Consider the following 13,705-nt stretch of genomic DNA (forward strand, 5'->3'; position numbering starts at 1 on the left):
CCGTCCCACATTCCTTCTCCAAAAGTCTCGAAGATCCTCAAAGCATTTGATTTTAAAACAAAGCCTCATCATCATATCCTCATCAAGACCTGGATAGCTTGCTGTAATTAATGGAATCATACATTTGCCCCCAACTAGAACATCCTGCAGCTGAATGACCAGTCATCTGTACAGGACGCCCGATCACACTGGCCTAATCAAAGTCTAGATTTAAGTTAAGTTCAGATATTGCTGTATGATCTTCAGCATGCCATTCATACTCAAAACCCTCCAATGGACAGAAATAAAATATTTCTGCAAAGGAGAAATGGCCAAACTCCCTCAGTACTGATCTTGAAGACTCATTGCAAGTTATCTTGATGTCAGTTGTTGCTGTTAAGGGTGGCACAACTACCTATTAGGTTGGTTTGGTTAGCTGTTCTACTTCACTAGCTACGTTTACATGGACAAAAGTAATTGAAATAAAGGGCCATGAGGAATAAAAAAGTGTCATGTAAACAGGCCGGTCAGAATATGATTAGATTAAGCTGAATGAGAATGAAATTGTAATCCAAATGAAAGAGGTGGTTTATGCTCATTGAAAATCAATGTGCGTATAAACACTTGTCAGGCTCAAGTTATTCAGACTGTGGCAAAGTGACCCGAGTGCGCATGTACATCTGACATAAACGTGATGTATTTCCGCGTTGGTAAGTGGCGGAAATATGTCGGGAAGCAAAACTGTCGGCATTCCCGTTATAACCTTTCTGTTCGACAAAATAAAAGTTGCCCACTCAGTAAACGCTTCGACCATCGTTAGAACATTATCCAGCCTGGTCCTGAATAGAGCCAGGTGCATATACGCGCACATTATGATCGGATTAATTCATTGTGTGACCATATAAACGGTACGATCCGATTGCTTAATGCGAATACATTTTAATCCAGTTGTGAAATTTTGTGCATGTAAACATAGTTAATGAATCAAATCATAATTTGATTAAAAAAACAGTTAAAACAGAAATAATCTGTAATAGGGCAATCACCTTTTCACAGCGCCGTTTAAGTGTCAACTCAAGAAACCTAAATCCGGATCATTGTGCGGCTAAATAAAAGATGGAGCCATTTAAGTGGTAGAAGTGTAAAGGCTTTAAAAGCAAGCTGTTTGATGCATCTTTCTCTGCTTCAATCTGTGCACATATGTGTATAAAATGCTTCCCAACAAAGGAACCAGCAACAGTACGTGATCACCAATACAAAACAGAACGCCTCCTGACCCTCTTTATATATTACATACGGTTATGGTCACTTCTTTGAACATGATTAAAACTCATCAGCGACCATATGAGAACTCCATTTAATTCCGGCCAGCTTCATTAATCCCCTCAGGGAGCAATAGAACCCAGTGGACCAGCTGTAATGAAGACAAATGAGTTGCTGTGGAGATGGCCCATGGGCCCGAGTGTTGGCTGATGTCAGGTGAGGGGAATGCTGGTTATGTAGTTTGTTTTGGCTGTCTGTGTGTAGTTCTGACTCTGTCTGCTTTAACTATTAACTGTGAGCTCATCAGAAATGACTTGATGGCGTCTGAATTTGGTGTTAGTCCACCCGAGGCAGCGCTATAAACGTAGCCGTGTCTCTGTTGACACGTCGAGATCACCAAACTGCAAGGTCAGACTTTTTTCTACTGTCATCTGCACATTAAATTGTGGTTAGATCAAAAGGCTTGTCTTTAATAAAAGCTTTAAATCCAGTGTTATTACATCTAACTGCTTTGTCAAACTCATTTGAAGCCCAAAGAGAAAGGATAACAAAGACGGATGCAAAAAAGATCAATTATGGGCGAGGGGGGAAAAAAATCGTTGGTGAAGAGAGAACAGGGGAAGAAAGAAAAAAAAAGCGCAAGCTGGTGTTGACATCTACGACAGCAGTGATGCTTTAATGCTCTTGTAGAGGAAATAGTTTCCAGTAGGATTTTGGGCTTGCACTTAAAACTCAACACACGGACAGATGCAGTTTGCCAAGTGGTTAGCGGATGAAAGCAGAAGAGCTTTACTGTGTGTTTACACACATTCTGTGGTGGTTTACTGAAGCCCTTATGCCAGTGTGTTAGTGTGCACTCATGCATTTGCATTTGTCTGATTTTGTCTAGATGCAAGTCCTCAACCTGTATTTATCAGCAGAGGTTGAAAATCTTAAACAATTTGTTGTATTTTTACAATAGGCTCCATGATGTTGTGTTCAAATGCTTTCATACAAATCAAGTCCGCTTTGTATTCGTGCTTTTCGGATGTTCTGTGGAAATGCTCAGGGGTTGTATTTACTGCGTGATTTAGGTTTTAAGGTTTCAGGCAGTAAACGCAGCGGTTTTAAACCCTGTCAGAAGGTGTTTACTGCCGCTTGGTGTTGCTACATTAAATACATGATTCACTCTTTATTTTCATGTCCCACAAAAACATAATTTATCTAAGTGGAAAAACAACTTATAAGATTTGCCAAGCCAAGATTTTGCTAAAGGTTGAGCTGTAAAGGTTTTTGTTGACATTCATATTTTTTTTTAATATATATATATGTATATATTTTTTACCTTGGTGGTGATTTAGGAGAATTTAGGAATTAGGAAACTTATTTTCACAAAAGCAAAACACAAACGTACTATAATGCTTTAGGTGGTGGGGGAAATGCAGAAATTACAAATTCAGATATTAAACAATATTTATATTAAAACTTTAGGGGAAGAAGAACTAATACTCAGAACTAATACTCAGGCTTTATCTATGTTGCTGCTTTTAAACAACTGGATCTTTTCTCCTGATTTTAGTCATTCTGCCAAGCAGTTTTATCATTGGGAGATTACCTTTAAATCAATGTTTTCCAGGGTAAGAATGGAACACGTGACCCTCCCAATATTTTCTAATACCACGCACGCACATTTTACCACACAGTTAACACATATTTGCTTTCCACTTGGAATCTTTCATGTTGACCACATAAAATAACAATGCCTTGTAAATGTTGTCACATGGGCTGCTTTATTATTTAAACAAATGATCAAGTTATAGCCACAAAGTCCAATTTGCAGTTTTGCCACAAGTGTTGTACTGAGCACAACAAAGATGTAGAAGAAGTTACTTTGGACAGACGAGACCAGAACTGAGCTGTTTGGCCTGTGTGCAGAATGGGAATTAATGGGAATAATAAAACAAATACAGGACAATCATGGGAGCAAACCTTATAGACCAAAAGATTTAACTTGACAGACACTTGCTAATTAAAATGACAGAGCTAGAGCCTTTTTGTGAAGAGGAAGGTGGAAAAACTTCTGTCTTTGGATGTGGAAAGCTGCTAGACACACGCCACTATAGACCTGCGGCATACGTTACACTGAAAGTGATTCTATCGACTCAGGGAGGCTTAATTCAATTGCACACCGCACTTTTCAGATTAGTAATTTCTAAAAAGAATCCTTCCACTTCACAATTAAGCGTTACTTTATGTTGGTTTATTACATAATATCCTCTTAAAATAAACTGAAGTTTATGAGACCGATAGATGACTTTAAAGTAACCTTCCCATCGCAGTCAAAACCGGCGAACATGCTCTGCCTGCTCACCTCCTGTTCCATTAGTGGTGATGGAGGGACTGCCAAGGTTGTTCTTGTCCAGTTTGGAGCCTGTTGAGTCTCCGGCTCCCACGCGGTTATGAGGACTGGCTAGGTCCTGCATTTCCATAGACCTAACAGAGAGGAGGATGGAGGGCAGGGGAGCAATAAGATGGACAAATCAAATAAAAAAACCAACAGAACTAAACTCTCGCAGCTGGAAGACCTACCTCTTTGATTTAATATGCAAAACTCCCCAGTGAGCACATTCAGCCACATACTAGTACATTCACCCCGGGTCATAAACCTCATGCAGCTCAGCACCGGTCAGCTAAGCCGAGCATGTGTTCAGAGGCGTTAGACCCTGTCTACGGGCTCGCTGGCTATTTTATGGCCTGGGATGTGTGCGCATGTGTGCGGATGTGTCTATGCACTCGCGGGCTGAGATACAAACCCGCAGCCTGCCACGCTTCAGTTTTTACAATGTGCTCTACATGCATGACTGGGATGGATCAGCACACAAGGTGGTGATGATAAACCGAGGGTGTGAGAGTGAGCTTACGGGCAGCTTGACGGAGAATGGATGAAATAACAGCTGGAGTTCATGCAATATGTCGGCCCTCAATGTTTATATAGATCTATGGTACTTTTTAGATTTAAAATGGAAAAGGAAGCACATCCTCAAGAAATAAATATCTTCTTGCAACTCTTCATGCATTCATGCACATTGTAATAAAAAAAAAAAAGACTTGAAACTCAGATGTATGAATAGTCATTCACTGAAGCCTCCAAGCAGTAGTTGGAGACGTTCTTCGGGGGAAGAAATAGTTCACTGTTAACTCACAGTGTGCGCGGGCAGAATCGCATATAAATGTGTGTGAGAGAGATCCCTGAGTCACTGCGCCCACTAGGTTTTGTCAGACCCTTCCTTTTGTTTGATGCATCAAAGTGCCAAACAAAGACAGAGATGGAAAAAAAACGGATATTATGCGAGCTGCTGCAGGAAAGAGTGACCAACCCAACGCAGTGGACAGATAGCATCTCTACACATAACTGCAAGCCAAATGCAGATAAATAATAAAACGTATATAGTTGCCTGAGGATGATATGCAAAAATTAAATATGCAAAGAACAAACAATTCATATATATTACTATTCTACAACGTAAGATGTAGTCTTCTCCTGCACATCTGGCCTTAAAAGGAAGTCTTCCTTATTTGCAGGAAGTTGGCAAATCTAACAGATAATGTTGCTTTTTTACTTTTAGAGTGCTCAGAACGCTTCATCTATCTTCACTTTTGTCTTTCGACAGGAGGAAATAATTCTCTCTCCCCTCCTTGCCCATTTTCCCCCCTCTCTGTTTTTTTGCTCCTCTCGAGAGGCAGTGGCAGGATTTGGTGTTTCATAAACTCTTTTTCTGGTTTTCACATTACGTCTGGTCTTTGACCAAAATGAGCAAAATTCTAGTAAAAACGGACCGCTCGCTGGAGTCAAAGACGTAAGGCAGATTCAGGGATGTAGTTTAAGATTATATTCATTCCAGATTAACTGGAAAGGGTTTCTTTTTCAGTTTAATTCATTATTTCAGAATAAGAACAAAAGAGCTTCACACCGCTGATGTCTCCTTCCAAGGAGCTACAGAGTTAGAAACTTCAGTGCCTTGTAAAACTATCCATGTACCTTTAATTTTGGGTCATGTTACAACGATTAACTTCTTTGGATTCTACTGTCAATTTATTTGACAGACCAGCTCAAAGGACCTCATAACTGTGATGTAGAAGGAAAAGGATACAAGGTTTTCCAACATGATAAATATCTGTAAATTGTGGCATACATTTTCTATTCAGACCCCCCCCCCCCCCCCCCCCCCCAACACACACACACACACAGTCGTTGCTTTACAGAACCACCCTTTGCTGCAGTGACACCTGCAAATCCGTTGAGGGAACGTTTCTACCAGTTTTGCACGTCTAGTGACTGAAATTTTGTTGTCGTTCTTCTTTACAAAATATCTCAAGTTCAGTCCGATTGGATGGCAACTGCATCTGCGAGCAGCAATATTCAAATCTTGCAACTGATTCTCAGTTAGATTTAGGTCTGGACTTTGACTGGGACATTTTTACACATGAATACGCTCAGGTTGAAACCATTCCACTGTAGCTCTGGCTGTGACTTTAGGGTCATTATGTCACTGGAAGATGAACCTCCTCGGCAGTCTATATATTTTTTTCAACCATCAACTCTCATTAGCTTCCCTGCCCTTCTAAAGAAAAGCATGATGCTGCCACGACCAGATTTTAATGTGCGGATGTTGGGATGAGAAGGTGTTGGTTTTCTGCCGCAGAATATTTTGCGCGTTGGCAAATAGTTTCATTCCAGAGCACCTTCTCCCACAACTCTGCTGTGTCTCCTACATAAACAGAAATTTATTAGAAAATAAGTATCGGGGGCTGAAGGCTCACCACGCATTTCAGAATTCTCTTCATAAAAGCTCTTTTAAATCATAATTTTTCTCACAGTTACCAATTCTGCACACCTTTGTGACGGTTTATTACATGGTAGTTGCGTGTAAACTTGCCGAAAGCATTAAAATTGGGGATGGACATTTATCCTATCCTTGATTGTTATCGTGAAAGGTTTCTTATCATGATAAAAATTTGATTTATCACTGTCACTGAATTATGTTTAAAAAAACTACAACAGGCTGAATTGTCAGAACTTATATTTTTACTATTTTAGCCACAGTTTTTGTTTTCCATATGAGCACCAATAAGTGTTAATACATTTGACGGTAATATTAAATGCAGTTACAGAGTGTAGTTTAATGATATGTCATATATCTTTATTTAACTGATAGAAATCTATTTAAAAATGGGCATGTTTTTAAGAGCAGTATTTATGTTTATGGGTCTATGATTGCTGTGACCAGCAGCCACAGTCATACAGTTAACTAAAAAAAAGCCTGCAAATAGTTTTATATCATTACTTTTTTGTTATCACAATAAATACCACAAAATATTATCATACAATTTTAATTCCATATCGCCCATCCCAAACATGCGTGGAACACTTTTCTGATTTTTATTTGTAAAAATATAAAACAAATAACACCATACACCCATTTTCCTCCACCCTGCCATCGATCCCTACTTTTGTTGGTCTACCACGTAAAAAGCTCAATAAAATACATTGATATTTGGGGGATGAAGGGCGGCAAAATGCAAAAAAGTTCAAGAAATATGAATACTTCTGCAAGGCACTGCATATTTCTATCTTTAAACCATATAATCTGTAACATTTTGGTTGAATGTAGCAGAATATAAGATCCATTGCCAGTGCTCCAAATGCATGTGCAGCTTATATCATTTGCGTTTCAGCACATGGTAATCGGTGTATCTTTCTTTTGTGTGTGTGTGTGTGTGTGTGTGTGCTTTTCGGAAACCAAAGCCTTTGGGAAGTACCAGTGACCTCACCATTGCTTGCGACTGCAGTGAAACCTCACCTCTCTGCACCATGACCAGAGAAAGAGGACACACACACACACTGAGTGTAAACAGCCCCCAGACAGAAAGGAGCATACCTGGCGTCTGAAGGGTCTGGAACATGAGATTCACCGTGTGATTTCTTCACCTGCAGAGAAACCAGGGGATAGGAAATTACTTTACAAATACACAGCCTCACAAACACAAACTCGGCGCAGTACACACCGGCGGCTCATAAGAACCAGTGTTAAGTGTCTCATAATGAGCCCCATAAACTGGTGTTAATGAGTCAGACACATTGTACAAGGATTATGAACCTATGTGACTAAAAAAAACAACAACGATTAAATTCCTGCCTAAACACTTCTGGGACATCGGTGTATATATGTATATTATCAAAAACTAAACATTATTTTTATTTAAGTATTCTTTATTATTGGTAAATTTGATTGGGTTGGTTAAAGGTATTAAAGTAAAAAAAAAAAGTACTTAAAGTACAAAAATGCTGAAACTCGTACTCACGAGATACCAGAGAAACGGCTAAGGTATATATTATCTAGGGCTTTGTGAACTTTACAGTAATGCAGTTCTGTCCCTCCCCCACCCGTTGCTGCTACACATTTCCCTTGCATACAAGATATTGAGCTTTGTGGAAATATTTAGGCCCACAGTCATAGTGTGGACACTGATGGAGGTCTACCCATCACTCTCAGCTTTTACATCACAAACAGCTGCCAATAGGTTGGTTTCCGGAGCAGATAGCTTGATTAACTGAGCAGCTAATATCAGGTTGTTATACTATATTACTTTTTAAGGAGCAGGAACATAAAAAAAAATTAAGTTGAAAAATAACATGAAATTTTGCTGGTTTTTATCCTAAATTGTTGCTTAAGGCTTTCTACCAAGACAAGTAATACCTATGCAGCTGAATTGAGATTTTTTAATTAAAGTATAAAAAAACGCATATTGATCTCACTGTCTGGTATTCATTCAAAATAAACCCTCTCTGTTTAAAATCAGTTTAAATATTTCAAAATTATTTATATTTGCAAAAGGTCAGAATAAGGAGTTTTTTTTTTCATTTTCACATTTTTCTTTTACTTTCTTCAAATTCAGAAGTTTATACCCAATTCCTTAGTATTTTGACTGTATGACTTGTGTCAAACGTATCGGGTATCCTTGCCCAAGTTTTTCACAATATTTTTTTTTTTTTTTTTAGAATATGGCCCCATTCCTGCTGACAGAATTGGTGAAGCTGAGTCAAGCTTGTAGGTTGTCTCGATTACACACACCTGAGATCAGGGCTTTGAGATGACAATTCCAAAACATTAATTTATTTATGTATTAAGCCAATTTGTAATTGTTTTTTGACAGTATAATGGCTGGACATTCCCACGGCATTTATATTGTGTAAATGCCGTGGGAATGTCCACTGTAAGATGCAAGCGACTGACGAACGTGGCACCTTCAGGCGTCATGAGATTGTGCCCAACAATTAACCAGACTTGGGGAGGTCCACAATATCTTGGCTCGTTTCTTTTCCCCAACCCACCCGGGAGCAGTGGGTCTGAGGTGCTGCCTAAACAAACATCCACATGCGTGCCTCCATTTAACGGAAATGGTGTAAATTAAGCTCCCGATGTATGGAAACGTCTGACATTGACGAGAGTAATAAAACTTAAACAAAAACATTTGTCTCATTATTCTGGCAATTAGCATGCTGTATGAAAACAATTTAGGTGATTCGATCTGACCTAAAACAGGAAAAGTTTAATCCAAGTTAATGTCTGACAATGAGAAAGAACGTTTATGTATTTTTTTCTTAGTTTTGTAGTTATGAAATCTGGTTTCTAATTTATGTTTCAAATAACATTCTTAAACAATCAATGTCGTATTGTGTTAGCAGTAGGAATAATTGTTTTTTTTTTATATTTGCTCCTTTAAATGGTTGTGTAAATAGTGTGATACTGTGATATTTCTACTCAATAAAATCATACCCCAGTAAACTCATACCAGCTCGTGCCTATTTCCAAAATCCTGAACTCTTAATAAATCCTGACCTGCTGTCCGTAGCAGTAGCCGCCGGCATGTTCGAAGTGCTAACTACAGTCTAAGTGACAGATATTAACTTTCCCTTGTTCACCTGTGACCCTATCTGCATCCCGAGCTCGATCGCCGCTCTCAACCCCCTGTAAGAGTTTAAAGGGCCCAGCGAGGTCATGTTAGGTCACAGCAGAGAGGTTGCTCCTCACTGTTAAACATGTCCATGCACAAACTGAATTCAGCCTCGACTGGGGGTGAGTGGGTGTACGTGTGACATTTGGTCACGTCAATCAGAGCGTGCGGGTACTTGGGGGTGGAAAAGATGGAAAAGCGTACTTCAGTTTCCACCGCAGCATACACTCCCTACACACAGGCTCGTTTTATGCGCGCCTTTGTGTGAGGCGATGTCGGGCCAGACAGCCGGCCAGTGGTTCTCTATTAAAATTCCTCTCTCTTATTTGGAGCAGGAACTAATTAGACGGGTAAATGCAGGGTGGAGCGAGGGCCAATGTGTACCAGCTGCCCTATAATCACTGTGTCAACACACTGTCAAGGTGTAAGGGCACGCGCAGGCTGCCAAACACACACAATCCCGCACTGGGGCAAAAAAAAACGCACCCGCCGGAAAATTCAACCGGGCAGCAACCATCCGAGTCATTTTCAAATTATCGCAATCATAGGTAAGTACACCGCGGAAAAGTGCAAGGTAGAAGCTAAACTCGGGCTATGTGGAAACTGCGACGTGCCTGTGCGTTTGTGTCGGTGTGGCGAGGACGCCGTTGGCCTGTTATGGTTCTGATTAGACGATCCCGCTGAGAGCGAATAAGAAGCAGCACTTAGCTGTTTAAGACAGAGGTCAAAGGTCAGCCCGTCTTCTCGTATGGATCGCTTTCAACACACACACACACACACACACACACACACACACTGCTTTCATGTCGCGTTTCACGCTTTACTGAAATTTAACAAGGCTGTCAGTCACAGCATCAACGGGAATGGCCGTGAGAAACTGCAATCCACATGTAACGCACATGCAGGGCCCCGAACACACACACACACACACACACACACACACACACACACACACACACACAAGCGCATGCAGTAATGCACAAGCTTGGCTTGGTTTCTGTCTCAACATGATCTATGAAAACACAAGCACACGCGGGCTTTGATCCCGGAAAGCTTTTAGGACGCACGCTTTCCCTCAGTGTCCGAGTCCCTCGCCTCGCTCAGTATGACAAGCCTTTTATCTTTTGACTCTTAGACACACTCATTTCGAGTGTAAAAAAAAAAAAAAACACGTTTATTTCACATGACTTCATAGTTGAATCAAATATGTTTTACCTAAGAAATGATTTTTAATTTTATTGGATGATTCTGCTGTTCTTACACATTCACAGAAGGTATTTCAACAGGCAATCCAGTTGGAGACAAAATGAAGGGCTAGCAAAACTATTACATCTAACATTTGTAGTGATAATACATCCAGCATTGTTAGCTCTGTGAGGACCAGTGCCTGGCTAATTTTTATTTCCAACATTAGAAACAAAGCTCCCCTGAGTTCAATCTTAGGTGGCCACCGTGTCTGAATAAACCATTTGTGTCACCTGAGCCACCGAAAAAGATGACCTTTGACCTGGCAGACCGGGTGACCGGTCGGGAACACTACCTGGTCGGCGAAACGGCTCCCCTAGGGACAAATCCATCTAGCACAGGTAATTAGCACAATAAAGGCTCATTTGAGCAAATAATATGCCGTTCTTAACAAGAGGTTTGATTATTACTTTCGAACGAGACTGAGTCAGATATAAGCAGAAGACGGTTTTAGATGAGCTCCGTTTTATTTTGTTAAGCCTTCTTTTTCTTAAACAGCTCGATGACGTTGCTAAAATTTAACAACAAAGATGCACAAATAAGGTTTGGTCTGCAGCAAACTGCTTTTTCCCCTTGTAAAAGGACAAATAAGAGGAAAAAAAGAATAGCTCAGCTAGGCTTCTTCTTGTAATAAACATTACATGAAGTCTGCAAAACAGTTATTTTAAAAGCAATTTAAAAAAAAATCTTTAGCTGCAATTATTTAAAAAGAGAGATTGTTTATGGGAATAATGATACAAATAAAATATTATAATGAATTCAAAAATAAAGTTAACTCAACTCAAGTTCACTAACTTTTCTGACGCTCTGAATCTGTCCTGCTTTTCTCCAGAATTAGTTCATATTTCAGTAAGTACAGAACTTTTTAGCAGTCCGATATCTCCTGATTGATGAAGTTACCCGTATAAGATGGAGAGTGTGAGCGCGGATTGTGTTTTCTTTGAATTGAAAATAAACTTCCTCCCAGGCTTGGAGCTCCATTCTTACCTCAGCGTGTAATCAGGTCAGTTAGCAGTCCCACGCTTCCACTGCGCATTACGGAGCGCTACAATCCGGCAGCTCCCCGTCAAGACGCAGACGCACTGCCCTCTCACCCACAAACAGAGACACACACGCGCGCACGAGCGTCCTGTATGCCTCTCTCCTCCGTCTACCTGCTTCACACTCTGTACTCCAGGAGCCGTGCACGTTCTAAAACCTCTCTTCTTTCTCTCTTTTGGGGTTTTTCTTTCTCACTTTTGTAGGACCAGACAAAGGAGTCGCTGCATGGAAACCACGTCCACTTTGCTGCTGCGTCTGCTGAGGTCAATCCATGCACAGCTGCTGTCTTCCCCGACTCCAGTAATGGGGAGCATTTCGCTCGTCTTGTTTCCCTCCTCCTCTGCCTCCACCCCCTCTTTTTCCTCTTCTCCTCCTCTTTTCCTCAGCTGTCACTCATTACAGACTCACCCATGCTTGCGTTCGGAGCTTAAGCCCTTTGAAAAATGTTAAGCGTGTTATTTTTTTCCCGGCCTAATTTGAGCTGGGGCCTCGATCTAAAAATCAAATTGCGCGTTAAAAGAAAAACATCAGCGAAGGATTTTTAAAAAAGCGAGACAATGTGCGAGGTTGTGGGTCAGCGCCTTGCCTTGCAGTAGAAAGTACAAATAGGACCGTAAACTTCACACCTTTCAGTCGGCCATTCCTACTCTACCCTAACCCCTCCACACACGCTTAGACACCCACACCAAAACAGGGGCTCACATGTGGACCTGAACGCTCTTTCAACCCGTGTTAACTGGAACCACCCGGCTGCACACGTGTGTCCGGTCTTAAAAAAATAAATAAATCGGCAAGAAGGATGGATGGGAGCGGACACTTGCACACATCATACCTCCTGGCTGTATTGGTCTGAAGATGGCACTCTTTCACTTTGACGATCGAGACAGTTTCACAGGCTGACACTGAGCCCAGGACAGGGCAAGAAGCAAACTCTAACGCACGTTCCTGAACCGCACGGATTATTTCCTTTATTCTCCTATTCATCGTGCCACTATCCCTACATCTATAAACTCTGCAAACAACAAATGAAAGATAAATCAATGTCTTCTTTTTAATAATAATAATAACGTGCATCATTAGGCGACTACTTTTACAAAAATATAGGGAATGTATGGAAGTTTCTGTCATTTTTAGTTTGAAGTGATGTGATGGAACGTTTATGGCTTATTGCCAATGAAAGGTTTAATAATTAAGTTGTGAAAAAAACAAGCAAAAGCAGTTGCACTTTATTCATAAGGACAGCTAGTGTCCTGACAACCCTTCGGAACACTGTAATAAAGTTTTCCTTATTAATATCATTACTTTATGTGAAGGGTATCATCAGAAAGGAAGATCTACTCAGTTGTAGGAGGTAGTGATAATGTGGTTGATCAGTGTGTGCTATACAAATAAGCTTGACTTGACTTTACTTGACTAGGAGTGTAACAAAATCTCATGGCAGGAGATCGAGAACATCGCCATGTTTCTCGACCAAGCCAAAGCCACTTTGTGAAGAGCTATCCAGCTGCTTTCAGGATACGGTTTTGTCTAATGAAGAAAGTGAGTTATTATTAGGAGCCTGGGATACTAGGGTGAGATCATTCACACTTCCCTATTAGCACAAGACCAGAGGGCAATTTCACAGCTTTTGGGGAATCTGGGCTGCATCTAATTGTCTCTCTTCCAAATCTGAAATACTGGTCCAACCTGAACGGTATTTTTCTCCCCTGAGCAGCAGCTGCGGATCAGTGGCAAGCACCGTTGCTTGGAGACTGGAAGGTTGTGAGTCTGATTCCAGCAGTGATGTACACACACAAACACCGGCCCAGTGTTGTGCCACTCCCCCCCCTCCCCCCCATTAACAAGAAGAAGCTCTCAATTGAGTTCAGCCATGAGAAAGCAAACAAAGTCATCCAACATCAACACATTTCTGTTGATTTATCCTATTTTATTTGAAATTAAGTTTAAAAACATCTAGTCATTTTCAATAAATTACAAGGGATTAAAAATCCTTTACTTTAGTATCTCAATTCACATTATATAGATTTAAACACAAACTGATGTTTACAACCCTATATTATTGTTAATTATGATTATTTAATAAAATGTGCTTTTATCTAATAAAAGCACATTTATTATCAGAATATTACATCAGGTCTATATAAACAAATATTGGCCTAGTAAAAAGTACTTTAATACGAGC

General features: G+C 40.4%; 1 protein-coding gene across 7 annotated transcripts in view; it reads right to left on the bottom strand.

Annotated features, from left to right (window-relative positions):
* Positions 1–13,705, bottom strand: part of eya4 (EYA transcriptional coactivator and phosphatase 4) — a 71,575-nt gene that overhangs the window by 29,574 nt on the left and 28,296 nt on the right. For 6 of the 7 annotated variants that reach the window (XR_004932867.1, XM_012880693.3, XM_036147494.1 and 3 more), the window contains 2 exons: positions 7,161–7,210; positions 3,593–3,714 (listed from right to left, as the gene is read on the bottom strand). Coding sequence is in view for 6 of the 7 variants with exons in the window: in XM_012880693.3 (XP_012736147.2) it covers positions 3,593–3,714; positions 7,161–7,210 (172 nt within the window). In the remaining variant the exon portion in view is untranslated. Of the gene's footprint in view, positions 1–3,592; positions 3,715–7,160; positions 7,211–11,469; positions 11,841–13,705 lie in introns of those variants that run through there. The other variant, XM_021307613.2, reaches the window with a different exon arrangement.

Source organism: Fundulus heteroclitus, chromosome 15 (assembly GCF_011125445.2).
Source record: "Fundulus heteroclitus isolate FHET01 chromosome 15, MU-UCD_Fhet_4.1, whole genome shotgun sequence".
In the NCBI taxonomy this organism is placed as follows: domain Eukaryota; kingdom Metazoa; phylum Chordata; class Actinopteri; order Cyprinodontiformes; family Fundulidae; genus Fundulus; species Fundulus heteroclitus.